Genomic DNA, 23623 nt, shown 5'->3' with positions numbered 1-23623 from the left:
GAAAGATGAACTGAGGTCCACACTCCAGTCCAGTTGGTAGTGGTAATACACCTTAAAGTTGGTTGCCAACCGCCATATAAAGCCAAAAGAGGAAGCCAGAAGGTGGAGAGAATTTTAGGAACTAACTCAGTTTACCCCTTTATCTGTGGATTAATTGTCAGAGTAGAGGGCCTTGTGCATTTCAGGTAAAATAACAACCAAATGTTTATATCCCTGTACAACTGAAAGCTAGCTAGTTAAATTGCCATAAATGTTTAATGCTTTTCGACCTGTCCCCAAATTAATATAGTTGGTTCAGAGTTTGTTTTGATATTTCAACCTGTGTCCTGCTCGCGTCTGGTGTGGGTGGACAAAATCAACATGCGCGCGAAGACGCACGCGGGCGGTTTGTTCAGCACGTTAGACCACTGCGCCACACCGAGTCTGCTAGATGTCCTCTGTAAATCCTTGTGTAACATGACTTTGATCATTTAAGTATTGCGGTGGTTTAAGATTCATTTTCTAATCGTTTATACGCCTCTCATATCGTGTCTGCTGGTATTGTCACTTTGAGAAATATCTAGCTAAGCTTGTGCATAAGAGTAAAGCTAGCTAGCTAACGTTAACTGGTGTTGGAAAGATGCGGTACTGCACGCACAGTTAACGTTAGTGTGGCCAGTCTTAAAAACAATTTATGCTTGCTCTGGAAATGCGAGCCAGAGTCTCCATACGGAGGGTAGGTCCTGTATAAACACAAATTCACTTCCTTGACAACTTAATTCACAACCAGGCTGGGATTAAAAATATAGGACAAAACACACATCACGACAAGAGAGACACCACAACACTACATAAAGAGAGACCTATGACAACATAGCATGGTAGCAACACAACATGGCAGGAGCACAACATGGTAGCAGCACAAAACATGGTAGAGACATTATTGGGCACAGACAACAGCACAAAGGCAAGAAGGTAGAGACAACAATACATCACGCGTAGCAGCCACAACTGTCAGTAAGAGTGTCCATGATTGAGTCTTTGAATGAAGAGCTGGAGATAAAACGGTCCAGTTTGAGTGTTTGTTGCAGCTCGTTCCAGTCGCTAGCTGCAGCGAACTGAAAAGGAGACCAACCCATGGATGTGTGTGCTTTGGGGAGCTTTAACAGAATGTGACTGGCAACACGGTTGTTGTATGTGGAGGATGAGGGCTGCAGTAGATATCACAGATAGGGGGGAGTGAGGCCTAAGAGGTTTTTGTAAATAAGCATCAACTAGTGGGTCTTGCGACGGGTATACAGAGATGACCACTTTATAAAGGAGTATTTTTTTTTATTTAATCATCTTTGAAATGCAAGAGAAAGGTCACAATGCAAGAGAAAGGTCACAAAAATTCCAGGTTAGGCTCAATTTCGATTTTGGCCACTAGATGACAGCAGTGTATGTGCAAAGTTTTAGACTGATCCAATGAACCATTGCATTTCTGTTCAAAATGTTGTATCAAGACTGACCAAATATGCCTAATTGGTTTATTATTACATTTTCAAGTTCATAACTGTGCACTCTCCTCAAACAATAGCATGGTATTATTTCGCTGTAAAAGCTACTGTAAATTGGACTGCAGTTAGATTAACAAGAATTGAAGCTTTCTGCCCATATCAGATATGTCTTTGTCCTAGGAAATGTTCTTGTTACTTAAAACGTCATGCTAATCACATTAGCGCACGTTAGCTCAACCGTCCCGTGGGGGGGACACCGATCCCGTAGAGGTTTAAAACTATAATTGTGATATCATTTATGGTCATTCCTTGCATCATAGCTCTGTCTATGTATTTGAGGGTGGTTACATTTCTCCAGCCCTATCATCAGCTTTTTCCCAAAACAGGGGCGGGGACACGCCTTTGTTATTGTTTCTACTGCTGATTGTCACTTTAAAGTCCAAGGACCTTGTTATTTTCAGAGGTAGACTGGCTCTGGCAGCCAAAACAGCCAAATACTCCATCTAAATGTGTATCGATTCTCAATTTAGATACCGTTTTAGAAACATAAAGCCCTTTACTTTAACCTCTTACATCTAGACGTTCCGCTAGCGGAACACCACTCCAATATCCAATGATAAGGTGTGGCGCGAAATACAAACTCCTCGAAAATCCGAAAACTTCAATTTTTAAAACATATTACTATTTTACACCATTTTAAAGACAAGACTCTCCTTTATCTAACCACACTGTCCGATTTCAAAAAGGCTTTACAATGAAAGCAAAACATTAGATTATGTCAGCAGAGTACCCAGCCAGAAATAATCAGACACCCATTTTTCAAGCTAGCATATAATGTCACAAAAACCAAAACCACAGCTAAATGCAGCACTAACCTTTGATGATCTTCATCAGATGACACTCCTAGGACATTATGTTATACAATACATGCATGTTTTGTTCAATCAAATACATATTTATATCAAAAACCAGCTTTTTACATTAGCATGTGACGTTCAGAACTAGCATTCCCACCGAACACTTCCGGTGAATTTACTAAATTACTCACGATAAACGTTCGCAAAAAACATAACAATTATTTTAAGAATTATAGATACAGAACTCCTTTATGCAATCGCGGTGTACGATTTTAAAATAGCTTTTTGGTGAAAGCACATTTTGCAATATTCTGAGTAGATAGCTCGCCATCACGGGCTAGCTAATTTGACACCCACCAAGTTTGGTACTCACCAAACTCAGATTTACTATAAGAAAAATTGGATTACCTTTGCTGTTCTTCGTCAGAATGCACTCCCAGGACTTCTACTTCAACAACAAATGTTGGTTTGGTTCCAAATAATCCATAGTTATATCCAAATAGCGGCAAAAAATTCTAAATATTCCATTACCGTACTTCGAAGCATGTCAAACGCTGTTTAAAATCAATTTTTATGCGATTTTTCTCGTAAAAAAGCGATAATATTCCGACCGGGAGACGTCCTTTCCGTTCAAAGACTCAAAATCTAAAATGGACTCTTCACGTGCACGCGCGCACCCATCTCATTGTTCTCAGATCGACCACTTACCAAATGCGCTACTGTTTTTCAGCCATGGACAGCAGAGTCATCATTCAACGTTCTGGCGCCTTCTGAGAGCCTATGGGAGCCTTAGAAAGTGTCACGTTACAGCAGAGATCGTTTGTTTTGGATAGAGATGACAAAGAAGGCCAAGAAATGGTCAGACAGGGTACTTCCTGTACAGAATCTTCTCAGGTTTTTGCCTGCCATTTGAGTTCTGTTATACTCACAGACACCATTCAAACAGTTTTAGAAACTTTGGAGTGTTTTCTATCCAAAGCTACTAATTATATGCATATTCTAGTTTCTGGGCAGGAGTAATAACCAGATTAAATCGGGTACGTTTTTTATCCGGCCGTGAAAATACTGCCCCCTATCCATAAGTTAATATTACATCCAAATAATTTGCAAAATGCCAAATATAGACTTACTGTACAGTGTTATAACCGACTTCATCACAGTATTTTTTGGGTGACAACACGTTTCTGGCAGCCTTCTTCCGTCACACAGTTGTTCGGAGCATGCTAGAGAGCTAATTAGCACAGGTGGTCCTTCTGTCTTCCGTAAACGTGCTGTAACATGGAGATATGGCTGTGTGGGAACACTAACCCTATAAAAGTGTGTATCAATTTAACCTGTAGTTTTCTTTTAATTATTTTTTGCTTATATGAAGGATACAGTCCTTATGCTTCCAAAACCGTACCGCAAGCGATGCGTGTTAATGTTCAGACCAGTGGGGGCTACTGAGGGGAGGATGGCTCATAATAATGTCTTGAATGGAGTCAATGGAATGGTATCCTACACATCAAAGACATGGTTTCCATGTGGTTGATACCACTCCACTGACTCCATTCCAGACGTTATTATGAGCTGTCCTCCCCTCAGCAGCCTCCACTGGTTCCGATTGAGTGTCGGGGCTCGGTCTGAACATTACACCTTCGTCCAATGACTCTTATGTGTAATGTAATGGAACTGAGAGTCATTATCAAGGTCTAGGCCAGTCTGAAACATCTTAAGATCTTCTGACCACTGTCTGTTAATCATTTTCATTATCTTATGCCAGGTTGTCGGGGAATATGGCATGGCCAATTTCAGAAACAAAGGCCAGAGCAAAGGAAAAGATTACTGCATCTTCTTCAACTCCCAGTGGGCTCGTCTACCTCAGCACCTCAACAAAGCAGTAAGTGGTGGAGTAACCTAACTTCTTGAGAGATGTCGGACAAACATTCGTGTGTGTTTGTGCTCTATGCTGGATACTCTCAAAATACAGCTGCCCTGACAAGTTGAAACATTGCGAGCAGCCCCCATTGTTAACCTATCCTTTGTCTCCAGTCCCGTCTCCAGGTCTATGACCTGACACCGTCAGTCCTGTGTTCCTCGTCGGAAGTCCCGGAGGGGGGCTTCCCCAATCGTATCCCCATGGTAATGAGGGGGAACTGCACTTTCTACGAGAAGGTCCGCCTGGCCCAGCTCAACGGAGCTAAAGGGCTGCTCATCATCAGCAAAGACAGACTGGTAAGAGGTGAATTGTTCTTCAAAGACAGACTGGTAAGAGTATTATCCAATGGTGTATTGGAGGGTAAAACCAAATTTGTGTTCAACCACCTTTTGCAGAAAAAAAGGCATTGAAAGTATAGGGAGTGCAACTTTACTTACCGCGAATGGCAATCAGCATTTACAACTACATTACTGGTCATATCATTCAGCAAAGACCGCGGCTGGTAAGAGTCAACTCATTTAGCAAAGACAAGCTGGTGAGAGACTACTCATATAGACAGGCTGGCATGAATCAACTCATATCATTCAGAAAAGACAGGCTAGTAAGAGTCAAACCATATCATTCAGCAAGTCCTATCATTTTAGCCTGTGGTTGTCATACTTGTCTATGTTCTTTAGCTATCTCTCCTGTTCTCTTTGATCTTCACTACTGCAGTTCTGATAGGCTTGGAAGGAAAGAAGCAGAATAAGAGCATTGGGACACACCTTAGTATTCAGGTTATACAGTTACCACAAATTATTGGCACCCTTGATGAAGATGAGCAAAAAATACTGTATAAATAAATGATATAAATACTGAGCTATATTGTATGAAAAATTATACAATTGCTTAGAGAAAACGATTTTGTTTAAGAAGTAATATATGTTTTCTCAAAGATGTTAAAATTATTGGCACCCCTAAAGATTCTTAGAAATTAAATCAAACAAAATAAAATCTGTAATAACATTCTACTTAACATAATCTCAGTTTGTACTGTATTGTGGCCTTCCATGTCTTCCCGTTTCACTGGGGGTATACAAATTTGGTAACACGCATGTACAATGTATGACATCCATCACCATGAGAAAAGGCAAAGACAAGACAAATGGTTGTTCACCTTCATAAATCAGGCATTAGGTACAACAAAAATTGCTAGAAAAATGAACAAATATACCACTTACCACTATTAGGGCAAGAAGTTTAAAACCACTGGAACAGTGGTCAACTTGCCTGGTATTGGACGCAAGTGTCCCCATGCACAGTGAAGAAGATGGTTTGGGAGTCAAAGAAAAATCTAAGAGTCAAAGTTGGAAAATTACACAACTTGGTATCTTCGGGTCACTAAGTCTCAAAACCATGTACACCAGTGGTGGGTTTGGCGTCAAAAGAAGTATGCAGAAAATAACCTCATACCTACTGGTACCTATCTATATGGTGGTGGATCTTTTGATGTTATGCGGCTGATTTGCTTCCACTGGTCCTGGGGCCCTAGTTAGAGTTCCTGATGCCGTTGACCTTAACAAGTACCAGGATATTTTAGCCAAAAACCTGTCTGATTCTGCCAGGAGGCTCAAACTTGTGGATCAATAACCCCAAGTACACTTCAAAATTCACAATGAAATGGTTAATTGACCACAAAATCCACATTTTGCATTGGCCATCTGTCTCCTGACTCGAACCTGATTTAAAAGAATCTGTGGTTTAAATGGAAGAGGGCAGTCCATAAGTGCAGACTGAAGGATATCAAGGATCTGGAAATATTCTGTATGGAGGAATGGTCTAAGATCCCTCCCAATGTGTTCTCCAAATTCATGAAATATTTTTGAAAAAGATGTATTAAAAACAGGGCTGCCAATAATTTTGACACCTATTTTTCTGGTTGTTTTACTTGTTAAACAAAAATATTTCTCTGAACAATTGCATTAGTAGAAAATAATATAATTTGAGCATACAATATAGCACAGTATTTGTATTATTTATTTTTTAAACAGTCTTTTTTGCTTTGTCAAGGGTGGCAATTATTTTGGAGGTGACTGTAGGTCATCGTGTGTATCTGTCCTAGTAGCCTACTTGTGTATGAATAATAGATTGAATATAGATTTTTCCAAAAGGCTTTTGGTTCTGTACCGTATTTGCTCATTTATTTTTCCTGATAAGACCCCACCGGCAGGAAACAAGACTCAGTATGAGAAGATTGACATCCCTGTGGCGCTGCTCAGCTACATTGACATGCTGGACATCAGGAAGGTGAGAGGGGAGACCAACCAATATTAGCCTGGGTACCAGCCATCATGCTTGTTTGGCATGACAAGGAGTGTCAAGGAGTAGAATGATGGCACAAACAGATCTGGGACCAGGCTACATCAACACTGTTCAGCAAGGCACAATGTGGGATTGTGCAATGTTCAGTAAAGCATATATCTTATAGATCAGAGATGTCTCTAACATGTAGAGAAAGCATTGAGGGTAAGATACCAGGTCAGTTCTATTTATGACATGTTTTATCTGCCGCGGTTGGCATGTTGCATCCTCATGTATGTGACTCTGTTCAAACAAACGTAATGTTTGAAAATGAACTTGACTAACAAATATCAATAAATTGACCCAAATGCCATGTTCTTGTCCCCTGCAGACGTTTGGACAGGGCCGAGAGGTGGCCATGTACGCCCCGAGCGAGCCTGTCCTGGACTACAACATGGTCATCATCTTCCTCATGGCTGTGGGGACAGTGGCCATCGGAGGATACTGGGCCGGCAGCAAGGACATCAAGAAGTAAGACTGGTAGTAGTCTAGTAGTAGCAGTAGCAGTTAGGACAACAACAAGTGAGACTGGTAGTAGCAGTATCAGCAAGGACATCAAGAAGTGTGGCAGATATATACAGTATAGACACCTACTCATTCAAGGGTTTTTCTTTATTTTGACAATTTTTACATTGTAGATAAATAGTGAAGACATCAACACTATGACATAACACATATGGAATCATGTAGTAGCCCAAAAAAGTGTTAAAAAAATCTAAATATATTTTACATGTTAGATTGTAGAAAATAGCCACCCTTTGTCTTGATGACAGCTTGACATTCTCTCAACCAGCTTCACCTGGAATACTTTTCCAATAATCTTGAAGGAGTTCCCACATATGCTGAGCACATGTTGGCTGCTTTTCCTTCACTCAGCAGTCCAACTCATCCAAAACCATCTCAATTGGATTGAGGTCGGGGGACTGTTGAGGCCAGGTCATCTGATGCAGCACTCTTTTTGGTCAAATAGCCCTTACACAGCCTGGAGGTGTGTTGGGTCATTGTCCTGTTGAAAAACAAATGATAGTCCCACTAAGCGCAAACCAAATGGGATGGCGTATCGCTGCAGAATGCTGTGGTAGCCATGGTAGTTAAGTGTGCCTTGAATTCTAAATAAATAGCGCTTGATGGTTTTTGCGACTGCACTTGAAGAAACGTTCAAAGTTATTGACATTTTCCGGATTGACTGACCTTCATGTCTTAAAGTAATGATGGACTGTTGTTTCTCTTTGCTTATTTGAGCTGTTCGTGCCATAATATGGACTTGGTCTTTTACCAAATAGGTACCAATTTACCATCTTCTGTATACCACCCCTACCTTGTCACAACACAACTGATTGTCTCAAACGCATTAAGAAGGAAATAAATTCCACAAATGTACTTTTAACAAGGCACACCTGTTAATTGAAATGCATTCCAGGTGACTACCTCATGAAGCTGGTTGAGAGAAAGCCAAGAGTGTGCAAAGCTGTCATCAAGGCAAAGGGTGGCTACTTTGAAGAATCTCAAATATATTTTATATTTTGATTTGTTTATCAATTTTCTTCGTTACTACATGATTGCATATGTGTTATTTCATAGTTTTAATGTCTTCACTATTATTCTACAATGTAAAAAGGAAGAAAAACCCTTGAATGAGTAGGTGTGTCCACATTTCTTTGACTGGTACTGTGTGTGTGTGTGTGTCACAATTCCAGTGGGTCAGAAGTTTACATACACTGAGTTGACTATGCTTTTAGACAGCTTGGAAAATTCCAGATAGGCTAATTGACATCATTTGAGTAAATTGGAGGTGTACCTGTGGATGTATTTCAAGGCCTACCTTCAAACTCAGTGCCTCTTTGCTTGACATCATGGGAAAATCAAAAGAAATCAGCCAAGACCTCAGAAAATAATTGTAGACCTCCATAAGTCTGGTTCATCCTTGGGAGTAATTTCCAAACGCCTGAAGGTACCACGTTCATCTGTACAAACAATAGTACGCAAGTATAAACACCATGAGACCCTGCAGCTGTCATACCGCTCAGGAAGGAGACACGTTCTGTCTCCTAGAGATGAACGTACTTTGTTGCGAAAAGTGCAAATCAATCCCAGAACAACAGCAAAGGACCTTGTGAAGATGCTGGAGGAAACAGGTATAAAATTATCTATATCCACAGTAAAACGAGTCCTATATCGACATAACCTGAAAGGCCGCTCAGCAAGGAAGAAGCCACTGCTCCAAAACCACCATAAAATAGCCAGACTACGGTTTGCAACTGCACATGAGGACAAATATCATACTTTTTGGAGAAATGTCCTCTGGTCTGATGAAACAAAAATAGAACTGTTTGGCCATAATGACCATCATTATGTTTGGAGGAAAAGGGGGGAGGCTTGCAAGCGGAAAACACCATCCCAACCGTGAAGCACGGGGTGGCAGCATCATGTTGTGGGGATGCTTTGCTGCAGGAGGGACTGGTGCACTTCACAAAATAGATGTCATCATGAGGTAGGAAAATGATGTGGATATATTGAAGCAACATCTCAAGACATCAGTCAGGAAGTTAAAGCTTGGTCGCAAATGGGTCTTCCAAATGGACAATGACCCCAAGCATACTTCCAAAGTTGTGGCAAAATGGCTTAAGGACAACAAAATCAAGGTATTGGAGTGGCCATCACAAAGCTCTGACCTCAATCCCATAGAAAATTTGTGGCCAGAACTGAAAAAGCTTGTGCGAGCAAGGTGGCCTACAAACCTGACTCAGTTACACCAGCTCTGTCAGGATGAATGGGCCAAAATTCATCCAAATTCTTGTGGGAAGCTTGTGGAAGGCTACCCAAAACGTTTGACCCAAGTTAAACAATTTAAAGGCAATGCTACCAAATACTAATTGAGTATATGTAAACTTCTGACCCATTGGGAATTTGATGAAAGAAATAAAAGCTGAAATAAATCATTCTCTCTACTATTATTCTGACATTTCACATTCTTAAAATAAAGTGGTGATCCTAACTGACCTAAGACATGGAATTTTTACTAGGATTAAATGTCAGGAATTGTGAAACTGAGTTTAAATGTGTTTGGCTAAGGTGTACGTAAACTTCCGACTTCAACTGTGTATATATAAATTAATAGTTACTAATTTTCAGAGTACAAACTCAACGGATTCTATGAAAGCTTTAAACCAAGTTTTTCTTCCCAGAGGTTCAATACAGCTGTATTAGACAAAGACATGGTTTCACCCGTGGTAGTATACATACCCAACTTTTGGTGGAGTCTCCTTATCACTACACATTGCATCATTATTGCTAGGCAGGGAGCTGAGTGAAATGGGCCTTAAACAGTTCCTCCCCTTATCAGTATTGCCACATGTGACCATTTTCCCTGCATTCAGCCTCTCCCAAGCTTCATTATGGCACCCCTCATGTCTCTTTTATAACTAATGATTAATAATAGTTCAAGCTCAGAAACCAAACGTGTGTGTGTGTGTATGTATGTGTGTATATATATATATATATATGTATATTTTTTTTAATTAACGTACAAGTGCATTTGACCGCGCACCTGTCAGAAAATAGATTAAAATGCTACAAATTGGCAATTAGCTAAAATGTTTAGCAAATGTTTTTTGTTTGTGAATTAAATTTAAAAATATTTTTTTACCCCTTTTTCTCCCCAATTTTGTGGTATCCAATTGGTAGTTAGCCTTGTCTCATCGCTGCAACTCCAGTATGGACTCGGGAGAGGCGAAGGTCGAGAGCCGTGTGTCCTCCGAAACACAACCCAACCAAGCTGCACTGCTTCTTGACACTACCCACTTAAACCGGAAGGCAGCTGCACCAATGTGTCGGAGGAAACTCCGTACACCTGGTGACCGTGTCAGCGCGCACTGCGCCCGGTCCGCCGCAGGAGTTGCTAGTGAGTGATGGGACAAGGACATCCCTGCCGCCAAACCCTCCCCTAACCCGCCACAGGAGTTGCTAGTGCACGATGGGACAAGGACATCCCTGCCGGCCAAACCCTCCCCTAACCCGGACGACGCTGGGCCAATTGTGCGCCGCCCCATGAGTCTCTCGGTCTCGGCCGGCTGCAACAGAGCCTAGACTCGAACCCAGAATCTCTGGCCTTAGACCACTGCGCCACTTGGGAGGCCCCGCTCATCTTTTGTGACAACTGATGCGTCCTCTCTTTCAGTGTCGAACTGCATGTAACTGGGTTGACAGTCATTAATCTACAAGTCATTTTGCATGCCGGATAACCCCAGGCAATATCAGTAGCCTTGTCCAACTGCGCACTGTGCCCAGCTTTGCCTTGTCCTGTGTGGCTCAGTTGGTAGAGCATGGTGTTTGCAACACCAGGGTTGTGGGTTCGATTCCCACGGGGGACCAGTACGGAAAAAATGTATGAAATGTATGCATTCACTACTGTAAGTCGCTCTGGATAAGAGCGTCTGCTAAATGACTAAAATGTAAATGTAAAAGGGAAGCACAGACGAGAGCTGCCCAGTGACATGAGCCTACCGGATGAGCTAAACTACTTCTACACTCGCTTCGAGGCAAATAACACTGAAACATGCATGAGCGCATCAGCTGTACCGGAAGACTGTATGATTACGCTCTCCGCAGCCGATGTGAGTAAGATCTTTAGACAGGTCAACATTCACAAGGCCACAGGGCCAGACGGGTTACGAGGACGTGGACTGCGAGCATGCGCTGACCAACTAGCAAGTGTCTTCAATGACATTTTCAACCTCTCCCTGTCCGAGTCTGTAATACCAACATGTTTTAAGCTGACCACTATAGTGCCTGTGCCCAAGAACACTAAGGTAACCTGCCTAAATGACTACTGACTCGTAGCACTCACGTCTGTAGCCATGAAGTGCTTTGAAATGCTGGTCATGGCTCACATCAACATCATCATCCCAGAAACCCTAGACCCACTCCAATTTGCATACCGCCCCAACAGATCCACAAATGATGCAGTCTCTGTTGCACTCCACACTGCCCTTTCCCACCTGGACTGAAGGAACACCTATGTGAGAATGCTGTTCATTGACTACAGCTCAGCATTCAACACCATAGTGTCCTCAAAGCTCATCAATAAGCTAAGGACCCTGGAACTAAACACCTCCCTCTGCAACTGGATCATGGACTTCCTGAGGGGCCGCCCCCAGGTGGTCAGGGTAGGTAACAAAACATTGCCCAGCTGATCCTCAAAACAGTGGCCCCTCAGGGGTGTGTGCTCAGCCCCCTCCTGTACTCCCTGTTCACTCATGACTGCACGACTCCAACACCATCATTAAATTTGCCGATGACACAACAGTGGTAGGCCTGATCACCGGCAAACAGCGAGACAGCCTATAGGGACGAGGTCAGAGACCTGGCCGTGTGGTGCCAGGACAACAACCTCTGCCTCAACGTGATCAAGACAAAGGAGATGATTGTGGACTACAGGAAAAAGAGGACCGAGCAAGCCCCCTTTGTCGTCGACGGGGCAGTGGAGCAGGTTGAGAGCTTCAAGTTTCTTGGCGTCCACATCACCAACAAACTAACATGATCCAAGCACACCATGACAGTCATGAAGCGGGCATGACAAAACCTATTCCCCCTCAGGAGACTGAAATGATTTGGCATGGGTCCTCAGATCCTCAAAAGGTTCTAGAGCTGCACCATCGAGAGCATTCTGACTGGTTGCATCACTGCCTGGTATGGCAACTGCTCGGCCTCCGACCGCAAGACACTACAGAGGATAGTGCGAACGGCCCAGTACAAGCTTGGGGCCAAGCTTCCTGCCATCCAGGACCTCTATACCAGGCGGTGTCAGAGGAAGGCCCTGAAAATTGTCAAAGACTCCAGCCACCCTAGTCATAGACTGATCTCTCTGCTACCACACGGCAAGCGGTACCGGAGCGCCAAGTCTAGGTCCAAGAGGCTTCTAAACAGCTTCTACCCCCAAGCCATAAGACTCCTGAACATCTAGTCAAATGGCTACCCAGACTATTCACATTGCCCCCCTCTCCACACCACTGCCACTCTCTGTTGTCATCTATACATAGTCACTTTAATTAACTCTACCTACATGTACATATTACCTCAACTAACCGGTGATCCCGCACATTGACTCTGTACCGGCACCCACCCTGTATATATTGTTATTTTTTATTGATCCTCTTTAATCTCTTATTCTTATCCGTATTATTTGGAACTGCGCTGTCAGTTAGGGGCTCGTAAGTAAGCATTTCACTGTAAGGTCTACACCTGTTGTATTCGGTGCATGTGACTAATAAAATTGGATTTAAATTAATATCTGCTGCTGATGTAGCTCATGAGCTGGAGCTGTCTGAGCTGATGTGTGTGTGTGTGTGAGAGTGTAAATTATGTATGTCTATGGTGTGTACTATATAGGCACCTGAGCTGAGCCAAAGGGAGACTCGGCATCTACCGACCCACTACCACTATCAGATTGGGGGGAGCCTATGTTTTTTTGTCCCCCCACTTTGGTTCTGAAATCACCATCACTTGTCATTTTTTCAGACTAAGTGTTTGAGCTAGTAATGTAACAATATTTAACGTTTACAAATTATCCAATGAATATGTAGTACAACTTTGGATTCCATCCCATCTCAAAATCGAATGGTTTTGACTGTTCAAACGTTTCTACGGCGTGCTCGTTTCGCTTCGGCCATGCAGTGCGCTTCGCAAACGTGATTGCCGTCCTCGTTATGAAATTATCAACTTTACCCTGTTTATATACAAATGACCAAATGCACTGATTGTTTAAAGCATAACTACCAAAACCATTGCTGATGGTGAACCTGAACAATCAAAATAAAATATATTGTAAGCCCTGTTCAGCAGGTATAGCCAGATGAGTTGTCTTCAGAAGTTTACTTTTATACCAGCCACACGGTACATCGTATTATCGTGAGAAACTCTACCTCAGGCAAGCAATGCTCGAGACTTCCTTAGATATCGTGCACCAGCTGATGTTTACAAAAATACATAGACCGCTGCCCCTTGTCTTATTAACAGACACCGCTGTTATATTTACATTTTTGTCATTTAGCAGACGCTCTTATCCAGAGCGACTTACAGTAGTGAGTGCATACATTTCATACATTTTTTTTTCTTCCCCGTACTGGTCCCCCGTGGGAATCGAACCCACAACCCTGGCGTTGCAAACACCATGCTCTACCAACTGAGCCACACGTGTCGTGTCTTTGGGGTACCATTAAACTGAAGACATGTTTATCAATTAACTCCCTGTAATTATTATCACGCGATCAAACTGATTCATCGTTTAATTGTAATTAACTAGGAGATCGGGGCACCAAGGAAAATATTCAGATTACAAAGTTATAATTTTCCTAATATAACTTTCCTATATTATAACATTATATTCTATTATAGTATAGGCCGATTATCTTCTGGTTTAAATGATGTATTTTATCTCGCGTCCAGTCTCATTCCAAACGTCGTAAATTGTTGTATCTGCACGAACCCAGTCTTTACTAAAATCATCCATACATCAATTGTCTTAAAATCATTTATTTACTAAACTAAGTAATTCACATAAAGTATACAAACAGTAATTATCATCACAAAGAATTGGTAGGGTAATGTGCCCTAGTGGGCTAAAACAGGCATGGCTGGTGTCTTGTAGAACAATGGGTCATAAAGGTTCAGCTGAGGAGGTACACAGAGTTCATTAATATTGACAATTGAATGCTCACTCATTCGGGAACAATTGCAATCAATATATATTTACGCTCAGTGTGTCGTCGGGATCCTTGTTGGAGCGTCGCCCGGTTGGAGAGTTTTCTCTCTCTCTCTCTCTCTCGGTTAGAATGGATCTTTCAAAGCGACATTCATTAATGTCGTCATAGAATGGATGTTTCGTTGGTCTTCGCGTTCAATGATATAATTTACTTAGCTGCAGACTAATAATTAATATCAAAGACTTGTTCTTATTCTGTCGGTATCAATAGTCTAAAAGTTAACCACGTGGTATAGTTCACTTTCAGTAGAGTACTTGGATGGTCAAACCTATTGGCCAACTCGCAATGGAGTGGAGGCCGGGTCTCAAGAAAGTAGATCAGGCTATGGTTTTATAGTGAACATGTCACATGACACCTGGTCCTGTCTGTGTCCCTGGGGGCGTGCCGATGACTGAGTTAAGCTTGGTACAGAAATATAATTCTATCACATTAACATCAGTACATAGCATCTCAATGTATTACAAATAGCTTTATCCTTATTAATACATTCTATACAACCATGTGGATGCAAGTCTCAAGGCTGAGGCAATTATATAAACCGTTTTATGGTAATATGGCTATATTGTCTCTTCTGAGTATCACAAAATTTTACCAAGCGGACCAGTTCGTAGCTGGATTCTTCACCAATCTTCCATACCTTCTCCAGAACACAAAAGTCATTCGGTTCCCCAATTCTGTGAGTTGGAAGAATTTCCTGTGTCTCTCTATGGGACCCCTCTGTGTCATGTGGTTGTAGGATTCTCCTCTGGAATTTTACAACCCTTTCACACAGGGTCTGGGTGGTGGGAGGTAGGTTGGGGGATGGTGCAAGGGGGGAGATGGTCAACTGTCCTCCCTGTACTCAAAGAGGCCAATGTCATGACACACGGTACATCGTATAACCAGCCAGCTGTATGTTGATATTGTCGTCGTTCAGCCACGACTCCGTGAAGCATAAGATGTTACAGTTTTTAATGACCCATTGGTAGTTTAATCTTCCCAATAACTCGTCCATTTTATTGTCCAAAGATTGCATGTTTGCTCGCAGAATTGAGGGGAGTGGGGGTTTATTCGATCGCCGCCTACTCCTCAGAAGGCAGCCCGCCCTCCGGCCTCTCTTTCGCTGCCTCTTCACGCAGATCACTGGGGTCGGGCTTGTTCCTGAGGGAGCCCTCTGTATGTCCTCGGGCTCTTAATTTAGAATGGAAAATGTATGTGTTTATGCAACAAATGTTAGTGTATCTTACCAAATCGCATCGATTCGTTCTCTAATCAAACCGAATTGTTTCAAATGAAAATGGATCGTTCCTGTATCATATTAGAGCCCATGTATAGAGTCAGATGCACATCCCTAGTTATCATCTCTGGGGAAATCCCACCCAACACAGTTAATCTTGTCCGATGTTATTCCATTGAATTGCAGTCTGAAGACTCATTCTACTGTGTGTGGAGGCAGTGTCATAGGGCAAGGCTGAGTGAATCCTTGTGTTGTCTGAAGAGACGTTCTATGTGGAGTGGAGGGCATGGCTGTGTGACTGGTGTTGTCGTTTAGAGTGACTCAGTAGTGATGTTGACCAGAGAGAGAGAGCCAGCTACACTGCAAGGCTGAGTGGCCATTGCTGGGGTGACTAAGAGCAGAGTGGAGAGAGGGAGAGGGCTAGAGTGAAATTGCCTCTACTGATCAGAGGTCAGTTCGGCATTCCAGAGGCATCCTCCCTCCCTCACGTGTCCCTGTTGTGTCCCTCTGCAGGCGCTACATGAAGCACAAGCGTGACGACAGCGCGGAGAAGCAGGAAGAGGAGACAGTGGACGTGACGCCCATCATGATCTCTGTGTTTGTGGTCATGTGCTGCTCGATGCTGGTGCTGCTCTACTTCTTTTACGACCACCTGGGTACACACCTAGATATACACCTGTAGCTGTCGTTATCTCTACCTCTCTCTCTCTACCTGTAGCGTTCTGTCTCTCTCGCTCTGTCTGTCTGTCCGCCTCCCTCAGCCTTTCTCCATGTCTTTCTTTCTCTCTACCTGTTTTTTTAGTTGTCAGTAAAAAAATAAGTAATTACATTATAATAAGCTAGTTGAAATACAATGCCCTTCTTGCAGGGGTCAAAGTTTTCTGTCACAGAGAAAATGACTGGCATTGGTCAAACTCACAGTTTAATACATGTACTAGATTTAATCCTCTTTCCCTAAAAGCATGATGGTCATGCCTTTTTTCATGAAAGGGGAGGTTAACTTCGCCCCACAGACAATCGATCTGAGTTCTACATACCTTTTTTTGTTTGTTGCTTTAGCCACAGCCCTCCTGTTAATTTCTCTCTGTGTGTATGCTAATCCTCGCGCTCTCTGTCGGTTTAGTGTATATCATCATTGGGATATTCTGCCTGGCCTCGTCTGTTGGCCTCTACAGCTGTCTCTGGCCCTTTGTGAGGAGACTCCCCTTTGGCAAGTGCAGGTGAGAGACTTATCAAATAAACTTAACAAAGATCTGTTCATAATCACAGATTAAGGGGTACCTGATCAACCTAACAACACAAATCATAAGAAGAGTAGGCCTATTCAATCAACCAATCAAAAACAAACTGAATCAATGCAAATAGTTTACTCTTCTCTAACTATTGTTGGTTTTTTACTTTTTCCAACTTTTAATTTATTCCTGGTTTGTTGTGTGTGTATATAGGATCCCAGAGAACAACCTTCCCTACTGCCACAAGAGGCCTCAGGTCCGCATGCTGCTGCTGTCAGCCTTCTGCATCGGAGTCAGTGTTATCTGGGGCGTGTTCCGCAATGAAGACCAGTGAGTTTCTGTGGGCGTGTGATCAAATCAAATCGAACTTTGCCACAGGCGCCGAATACGACAAGTGTTGACCTTACCGTGAAATGCTTACTTACAAGACCTTAACCAACAGTGCAGTTCAAGAACAGTTTTTACAAATATTTTTTTTTACAAGAACAATATTTACCAAATAAACTATAGTAAAACATTTATAAAAAGTAACACAATAAAATAACAATAACAAGGCTATATACAGGGGGTACCAGTAACGAGTCAGTGTGCAGGGGTACAGGTTAGTTGAGGTAATTTGTACATGTAGGTAGCTGTGAAGTGGCTATGCATAGATAATAAACAGCGAGTAGCAGCAGTGTACAAAACAAATGAAGGGGGTTCAATGTAAATAGTCCAGTGGCTATTTGATTAATTGTTTGGCAGTCTTATGGCTTGGGGGTAGAAGCTGTTAAGGAGCCTTTTGGTCCTTGGCGCTTGCCGTGCGGTAGCAGAGAAAACAGTCTATGACTTGGGTGACCGGAATCCATGACAATTTTATGGGCTTTCCTCTGACATATTATATAGGTCCTGGATGGCAGGAAGCTTGGCCCCAGTGATGTACTGGGCCATAGCCACTACCCTCTGTAGCGCCTTGCGGTCAGATGGCGAGCAGATGCCATACCAGGCGGTGATGCAACCGGTCAGGATGCTCTCGATGGTGCAGCTGTAGAACGTTTTGAGGATCTGGGGACCCATTCATCCTGAGGGGGAAAAGGCATTGTCGTGCCCTCTTCACGACTGTCTTGGTGTGTTTGGACCATGCTAGTTTGTTGGTGATGTGGACACCAAGGAACTTTTCAACTCTCGACCCGCTCCACTACAGCCCCGTCGATGTTAATAGGGGCATGTTCGGCCCTCCTTTTCCTGTAGTCCACGATCAGCTCCTTTGTCTTGCTCACATTGAGGAAGAGGTTGTTGTCCTGGTGCCACACTGCCAGTTCGCTGACCTCCTTATAGGCTCTCACCATGGTCAGGCCTACCACTGTTGTGTAGATAGCAAACTTAATGATGGTGATGGAGTCGTGCTTGGTCATGCAGTCGTCGGAGAACAGCGAGTACAGGACGGGACTAAGTACACACCCCTGAGGGGCCCCAGTGTTGAGGAACAGCGTGGCAGACGTGTTGTTGCCGACCCTTACCATCTGGGGGGCGGCCTGTCAGGTAGTCCAGGATCCAGTTACAGAGGGAGGGGTTTAGCTTAGTGATGAGCTTTGAGGGCACTATGGTGTTGAACGCTGAGCTGTAGTCATTGAAAAGCATTCTCACATAGGTGTTCCTTTTGTCCAGGTGGGAAAGGGCAGTGTGGAGTGCGATTGAGATTGCGTCATTTGTGGATCTGTTGATGCGGTATGCGAATTGGAGTGGGTCTAGGGTATCCGGGAGGATGCTTTTGATGTGAGCCATGACCAGCCTTTCAAAGCACTTCATGGCTACCGCCATGAGTGCCACGGGGCGGTAATCATTTAGGCATGTTACCTTCGCTTCCTTGGGCACAGGGACTATGGTGGTCTGTTAGAAACATGTTGGTTTTACAGACTTGGTGCAGGGAGAGTTTGAAAATGTCAGTGAAGACACTTGCCAGTTGGTCCACGTATGCTTTGAGTACACGTCCTGGTAATCTGTTTGGACCCGTGGCTTTGAATGTTGACCTGTTTAAAGGTCTTTCTCACATCAGCTACAGATTTTCAGATATCCTGGTTAGAGGATTCCCGGACTTCCTGCTTATTCTCTCCTTATTCCGGGAATCATCCAACCGTCTCACTGGTTAACTATGCTAGAGGGATGAGTAACATTGCCTGAGACCTGAAGACTGGCTTCAGCATTTTGCTCAGTGTACTTGAGGTGTTTGTGTCAGGGTTTCCGTTTTAAAAAAAAGAAAATGTAACCTTTATTTAACTAGGCAAGTCAGTTAAGAATAAATTCTTATTTACAATGACGGCCTACCAAAAGGCAAATGGCCTCCTGCGGGGACGGGGGCCTGGGATTAAACATTTAAAATACATACAATATAGATATAGGAGAAAACGCATCACAACAAGAGAGATAACACTACGTAAAGAAAGACTTAAGACGACAACACAGCATGGTAGCAACACAACATAACAACATGGTAGCGGCACAAAACATGGTACAAACATTATTGGGCACAGACAACAGCACACAGGGAAAGAAGGTAGAGACAACAATACATCACACAAAACCGCCACAACTGTCAGTAAGAGTGTCCATAATTGAGTCTTTGAATGAAGGGATTGAGATAAAACTGTCCAGTTTGAGTGTTTGTTGCAGCTTGTACCAGTCGCTAGCTGCAGCGAACTGAAAAGAGGAGCGACCCAGGGATGTGTGTGCTTTGGGGACCTTTAGCAGAATGTGACTGGCAGAACAGTTGTATGTGGAGGATGAGGGCTGCAGTAGATATCTCAGATGGGGGGTGTGAGGCCTAAGAGGGTTTTTATAAATAAGCATCAACCAGTGGGTCTTGCGACAGGTATACAGAGATGACCAGTTTACAGAGGAGTATAGAGTGCAGTGATGTGTCCTATAAGGAGCATTGGTGGCAAATCTGATGGCCGAATGGTAAAGAACATCTAGCCGCTCGAGAGCACCCTTACCTGCCGATCTATAAATGATGTCTCCGTAATCTAGCATGGGTAGGATGGTCATCTGAATCAGGGTTAGTTTGGCAGCTGGGGTGAAAGAGGAGTGATTACGATAGAGGAAACCAAGCCTAGATTTAACTTTAGCCTTCAGCTTTGATATGTGCTGAGAGAAGGACAGTGCACCGAGAGAAGGACAGTGCACCGTCTAGCCATACTCCCAAGTACTTGTATGAGGTGACAACCTCAAGCTCTAAACCCTCAGAGGTAGTAATCACACCTGTGGGAGGAGGGGCATTCTTCTTACCAAACCACATGACCTTTGTTTTGGAGGCGTTCAGAACAAGGTGAAGGGTAGAGAAAGTTTGTTGGACACTAAAAAGCTTTGTTGTCGAGCATTTAACACAAAATCCGGAGAGGGGCCAGCTGAGTATAAGGCTGTATCATCAGCATATAAATGGATGAGAGAGCTTCCTACTGCCTGAGCTATGTTGTTAATGTAAATTGAGAAGAGCGTGGGGCCTAGGATCGAGCCTTGGGGTACTCCCTTGGTGACAGGCAGTGGCTAAGACAGCAGATTTTCTGACTTTATACACAGCACTCTTTGACTTAGTTAGCAATCCAGGCCAAAGACCCCTCAAAGACACCAATACTCCTTAGCCGGCCCACAAGAATGGAATGGTCTACCGTATCAAAAGCTTTGGCCAAGTCAATACAAATATCAGCACAACATTGCTTAGAATCAAGGGCAATGGTGACATCATTGAGGACCTATACGGTTGCAGTGACACATCTATAACCTGAGCGGAAACCAGATTGCATACCCGAGAGAATACTATAGACATCAAGAAAGCCATTCAGTTGATTATTGACAAGTTTTTCCAACACTTTTGATAAACAGGGAAAAATAAAAACAGGCCTATAACAGTTAGGATGAGTTTGATCTCTCCCTTTAAATAAAGGATGACGTGTGGCTGCTAAAGGAGCTCCTTAAACTTGACCCCCAAAAAACATCTGGGTCAGATGGTTTAGACCCTTTCTTCTTTAAGGTTGCTGCCTGATCATCGCCAAGCCTGTCTCTCTTTTCTGGGGAGGTACCCATTGCTTGGAAGGCAGCACCTCGGACTCAGTGACTGCCTGCAGGGAGAAACTTTGTAGCGGGGCAGGGGAAAAAGAGGGAGGATTATCGGGGATAGTTGCATTAGAAGGGTTGGGAGATGAGGACATGTTGGACAGGCAAAGGCATAGCAGAGTCAAATAGGAATCCTGACTTAATGAAGTGGTGACTGAAGAGCTAGCCATGTGCTCAGGTGGTTTAAGCATGTCCAGTTTAGGTCACCAAGCAGGATAAATTCAGACTTAGTGTAAGGGGCCAGGAGAGAGCTTAGGGCAGGTAGGGTACAGGCCGGTGCTGATGGAGGACGATAGCACCCAGCAACAGGTCAACAAAGAGTTATTTGAAAGTTTAATGCTTAAAACCAGAAAATCAAATTGTTTGGGGAAAGACCAAGCACTAAAGGTGATCATTGGTAAAAATTGCCACTCCCCCACCTTTGGAAGATCTGTCTTGCCGAAAAGGTTATAACCAGAAAGGTTAACATCAGTATTCAAAACACTCATCCTTAACCACGTCTCAGTAATGACCAACACATCTGGATTGGTGCTGTGGACCCACACTTTCAAATGATCCATTTTAGGGTAATAAGCTTCTAGTGTTAACGTGCAGAAAACCCATGATTTTACGAGAGCAGAAATCAGTGAAGCAGAGCACAAGTCAGAATTGGTGCTAGCAACAGTAGATGGGCCAGGGTGTTCATGCACATTTCCAGATATCATCAACAGTAATACAATCAAGGCACGGCATAGGACAGGGAGAGCTCTACAGTGCTGATTTATGACATCTGAATGTGCATCAGATGGCAACAAGATCATATTGTACAGCAATTTCATCAGGTAACATGAATACAAAGCTACCTCTGAGGGTTTAGAGCTCGAGGTAGTCACCTCATACAAGTACTTGGGAGTATGGCTAGACGGTGCACTGTCCTTCTCTCGGTGCACTAGTTAGAATAGGATGGGAGGCCAAAAGTCTGTGTAACCAAGTGTGGGGAAAAAACATAGTCGGTTCCACGGTTGGGTAAAGAAAGTTTGTAGTCAACAAAATATGCAGGAGTCATGAGGCAAAATGCACAAGAAAAAAATAAAATCTATAACGACTTGGGGCTAGCCATTGTAAGTTTAGAGTTACTCGCCCCAACAGTGTGTGAGTGCTGGAGGCGACCAAAAGCTTGGGAGAGAGGGGGGAGTGTGGTGGGGGTACCTGTACCAGACAGGGGGAGACAACCAGGGCAGACGGTGAACAGATCGCCAGGTGGAATCCAAGCAGCAGTGCAACGGAATTAGGTGTCACACCCACTTGGGTGAAGCTTTTATTTCTGGAGGCAGATTTCTTGTAGAAAATGCCAGTGAATGGTCTTTGAACAGCTGGAGGGGGCTTCAAAGGATGCTTCAAAGACTCCTGCCACTTGTTGGGCCCAAAGGCCTCAACACCTTTTTACTTCACATCTTAGTGCTAGTTGAATTTGCATCTGGTCTGTCCTTGCAAGCCTGGGAGCCTTAACTCAGCATTCAGTCTCCATTTAAAGTAAAATATATCATTGTAATGTACTTTATTTTCTTTTTTCTTTTTCTTCTTGGCTTTCAAAATAAGATCAGACCAAACACTACTCACTCAGTTCCAGGTTGGATGGTGTCCTCAGGTCTCTGCTGTTTGTTTGCCAGAGCACCCTCTATATAGCTTGGAAAAATAACAAACAAACAAATTAGGTTGTAGGTTTGGAGTTTTGATCTGGAGCGAAGGCCATGCTGTGGAGGGTAGCATCCTGCATATGTACCTGCTGAAAAATCCAAGTTTATCTAACTCCAAATCTATCCTTTTGTAAAAAAAAACATGTTGAGAAATATGAGCGCTCACATGCCACTGTGTCTCTCTCTCTCTGAGGGGGGTGTGCAATCTCCATTGGGAGAATGTGTTGGGGGACATTTGACCAGCAGCATTTTAATTTACCAGACATTTGAGGTGTTTACCGGACCCATATGCATTGGCTGCGTAACCTGATTAGGGCGTCCTCCCATGGTGCTCAGAATGACAGAAATCACATTTAGATTATGGGAATTCATCTTAACAGAACATGCAACTCAAGGATGCAATGGCGTGGCCTTCTTACCGAATTCTGATGTGGACTTTGAAGACATTTACTTTTCCTCAGCCAACAAGACAAGTAACGAACAGCAAAATCACTAGTCTATGTCAATCTACTATCTCCCTGTCGTGACGTTGTATTAGTTAATGTGACGACTGTTGCTCATCGAATGATTAACGGTTTATAATTGCGTGATTAAATGAATTAAGCACTGAATCAAGCAATTATTAACTCATCAACCTGGGGCACCATGGGAACAGTATTTTGATTGAGTTTCTATTTCCCAAATTAACTCAAAGGATATCAGAATATCGATTTTACAACAGTCGCTAAATTAATCAATTTCCTCTACAGTCTCATTCTGAACGTCGCATAATCCGGGAATCTGCACGGACCCGGGCTTCACCAATGAGTTTACCACACCAATCTTAGTTGATTATTTATTTACTAGCAAGCTAAAATGATGATAAAAATACACATACACAAAACACAGTCTAGCTATTGATTAGGACTTAGTATAACGGGCCAACACACTATGGCGCGTGTTACCCAAAATGGGGATTTAAAAGAGAGAGAAACAAAGGAAGTACACGAGAGAAATATACATTTGGGTTCATTTGTCAACTATGCTTATTTAACCTCTTATGGCTAGGGGGCAGTAT

The 23623-nt window shown here is 43.1% G+C and overlaps 1 protein-coding gene across 6 annotated transcripts in view; it reads left to right on the top strand.

Annotated features, from left to right (window-relative positions):
* LOC106600469 (signal peptide peptidase-like 2B) overlaps positions 1-23623 on the top strand; it is a 60100-nt gene that overhangs the window by 900 nt on the left and 35577 nt on the right. For 4 of the 6 annotated variants that reach the window (XM_082973515.1, XM_082973514.1, XM_082973513.1 and 1 more), the window contains exons 2-8: positions 4098-4214; positions 4367-4582; positions 6450-6539; positions 6925-7064; positions 16083-16225; positions 16693-16789; positions 17015-17131. In XM_082973515.1, the coding sequence (XP_082829641.1) occupies positions 4098-4214; positions 4367-4582; positions 6450-6539; positions 6925-7064; positions 16083-16225; positions 16693-16789; positions 17015-17131 (920 nt within the window). The remainder of the gene's footprint in view (positions 1-4097; positions 4215-4366; positions 4583-6449; positions 6540-6924; positions 7065-16082; positions 16226-16692; positions 16790-17014; positions 17132-23623) is intronic. The other 2 variants (XM_045714854.2, XM_045714853.2) reach the window with 1 other exon arrangement.

Source organism: Salmo salar, chromosome 03, assembly GCF_965601325.2.
Source record: "Salmo salar chromosome 03, fSalSal1, whole genome shotgun sequence".
Classification (NCBI taxonomy): Eukaryota; Metazoa; Chordata; class Actinopteri; order Salmoniformes; family Salmonidae; genus Salmo; species Salmo salar.
Note: the sequence above shows the minus strand (reverse complement) of the source record. Positions and strands in the feature narration are given on the sequence as shown.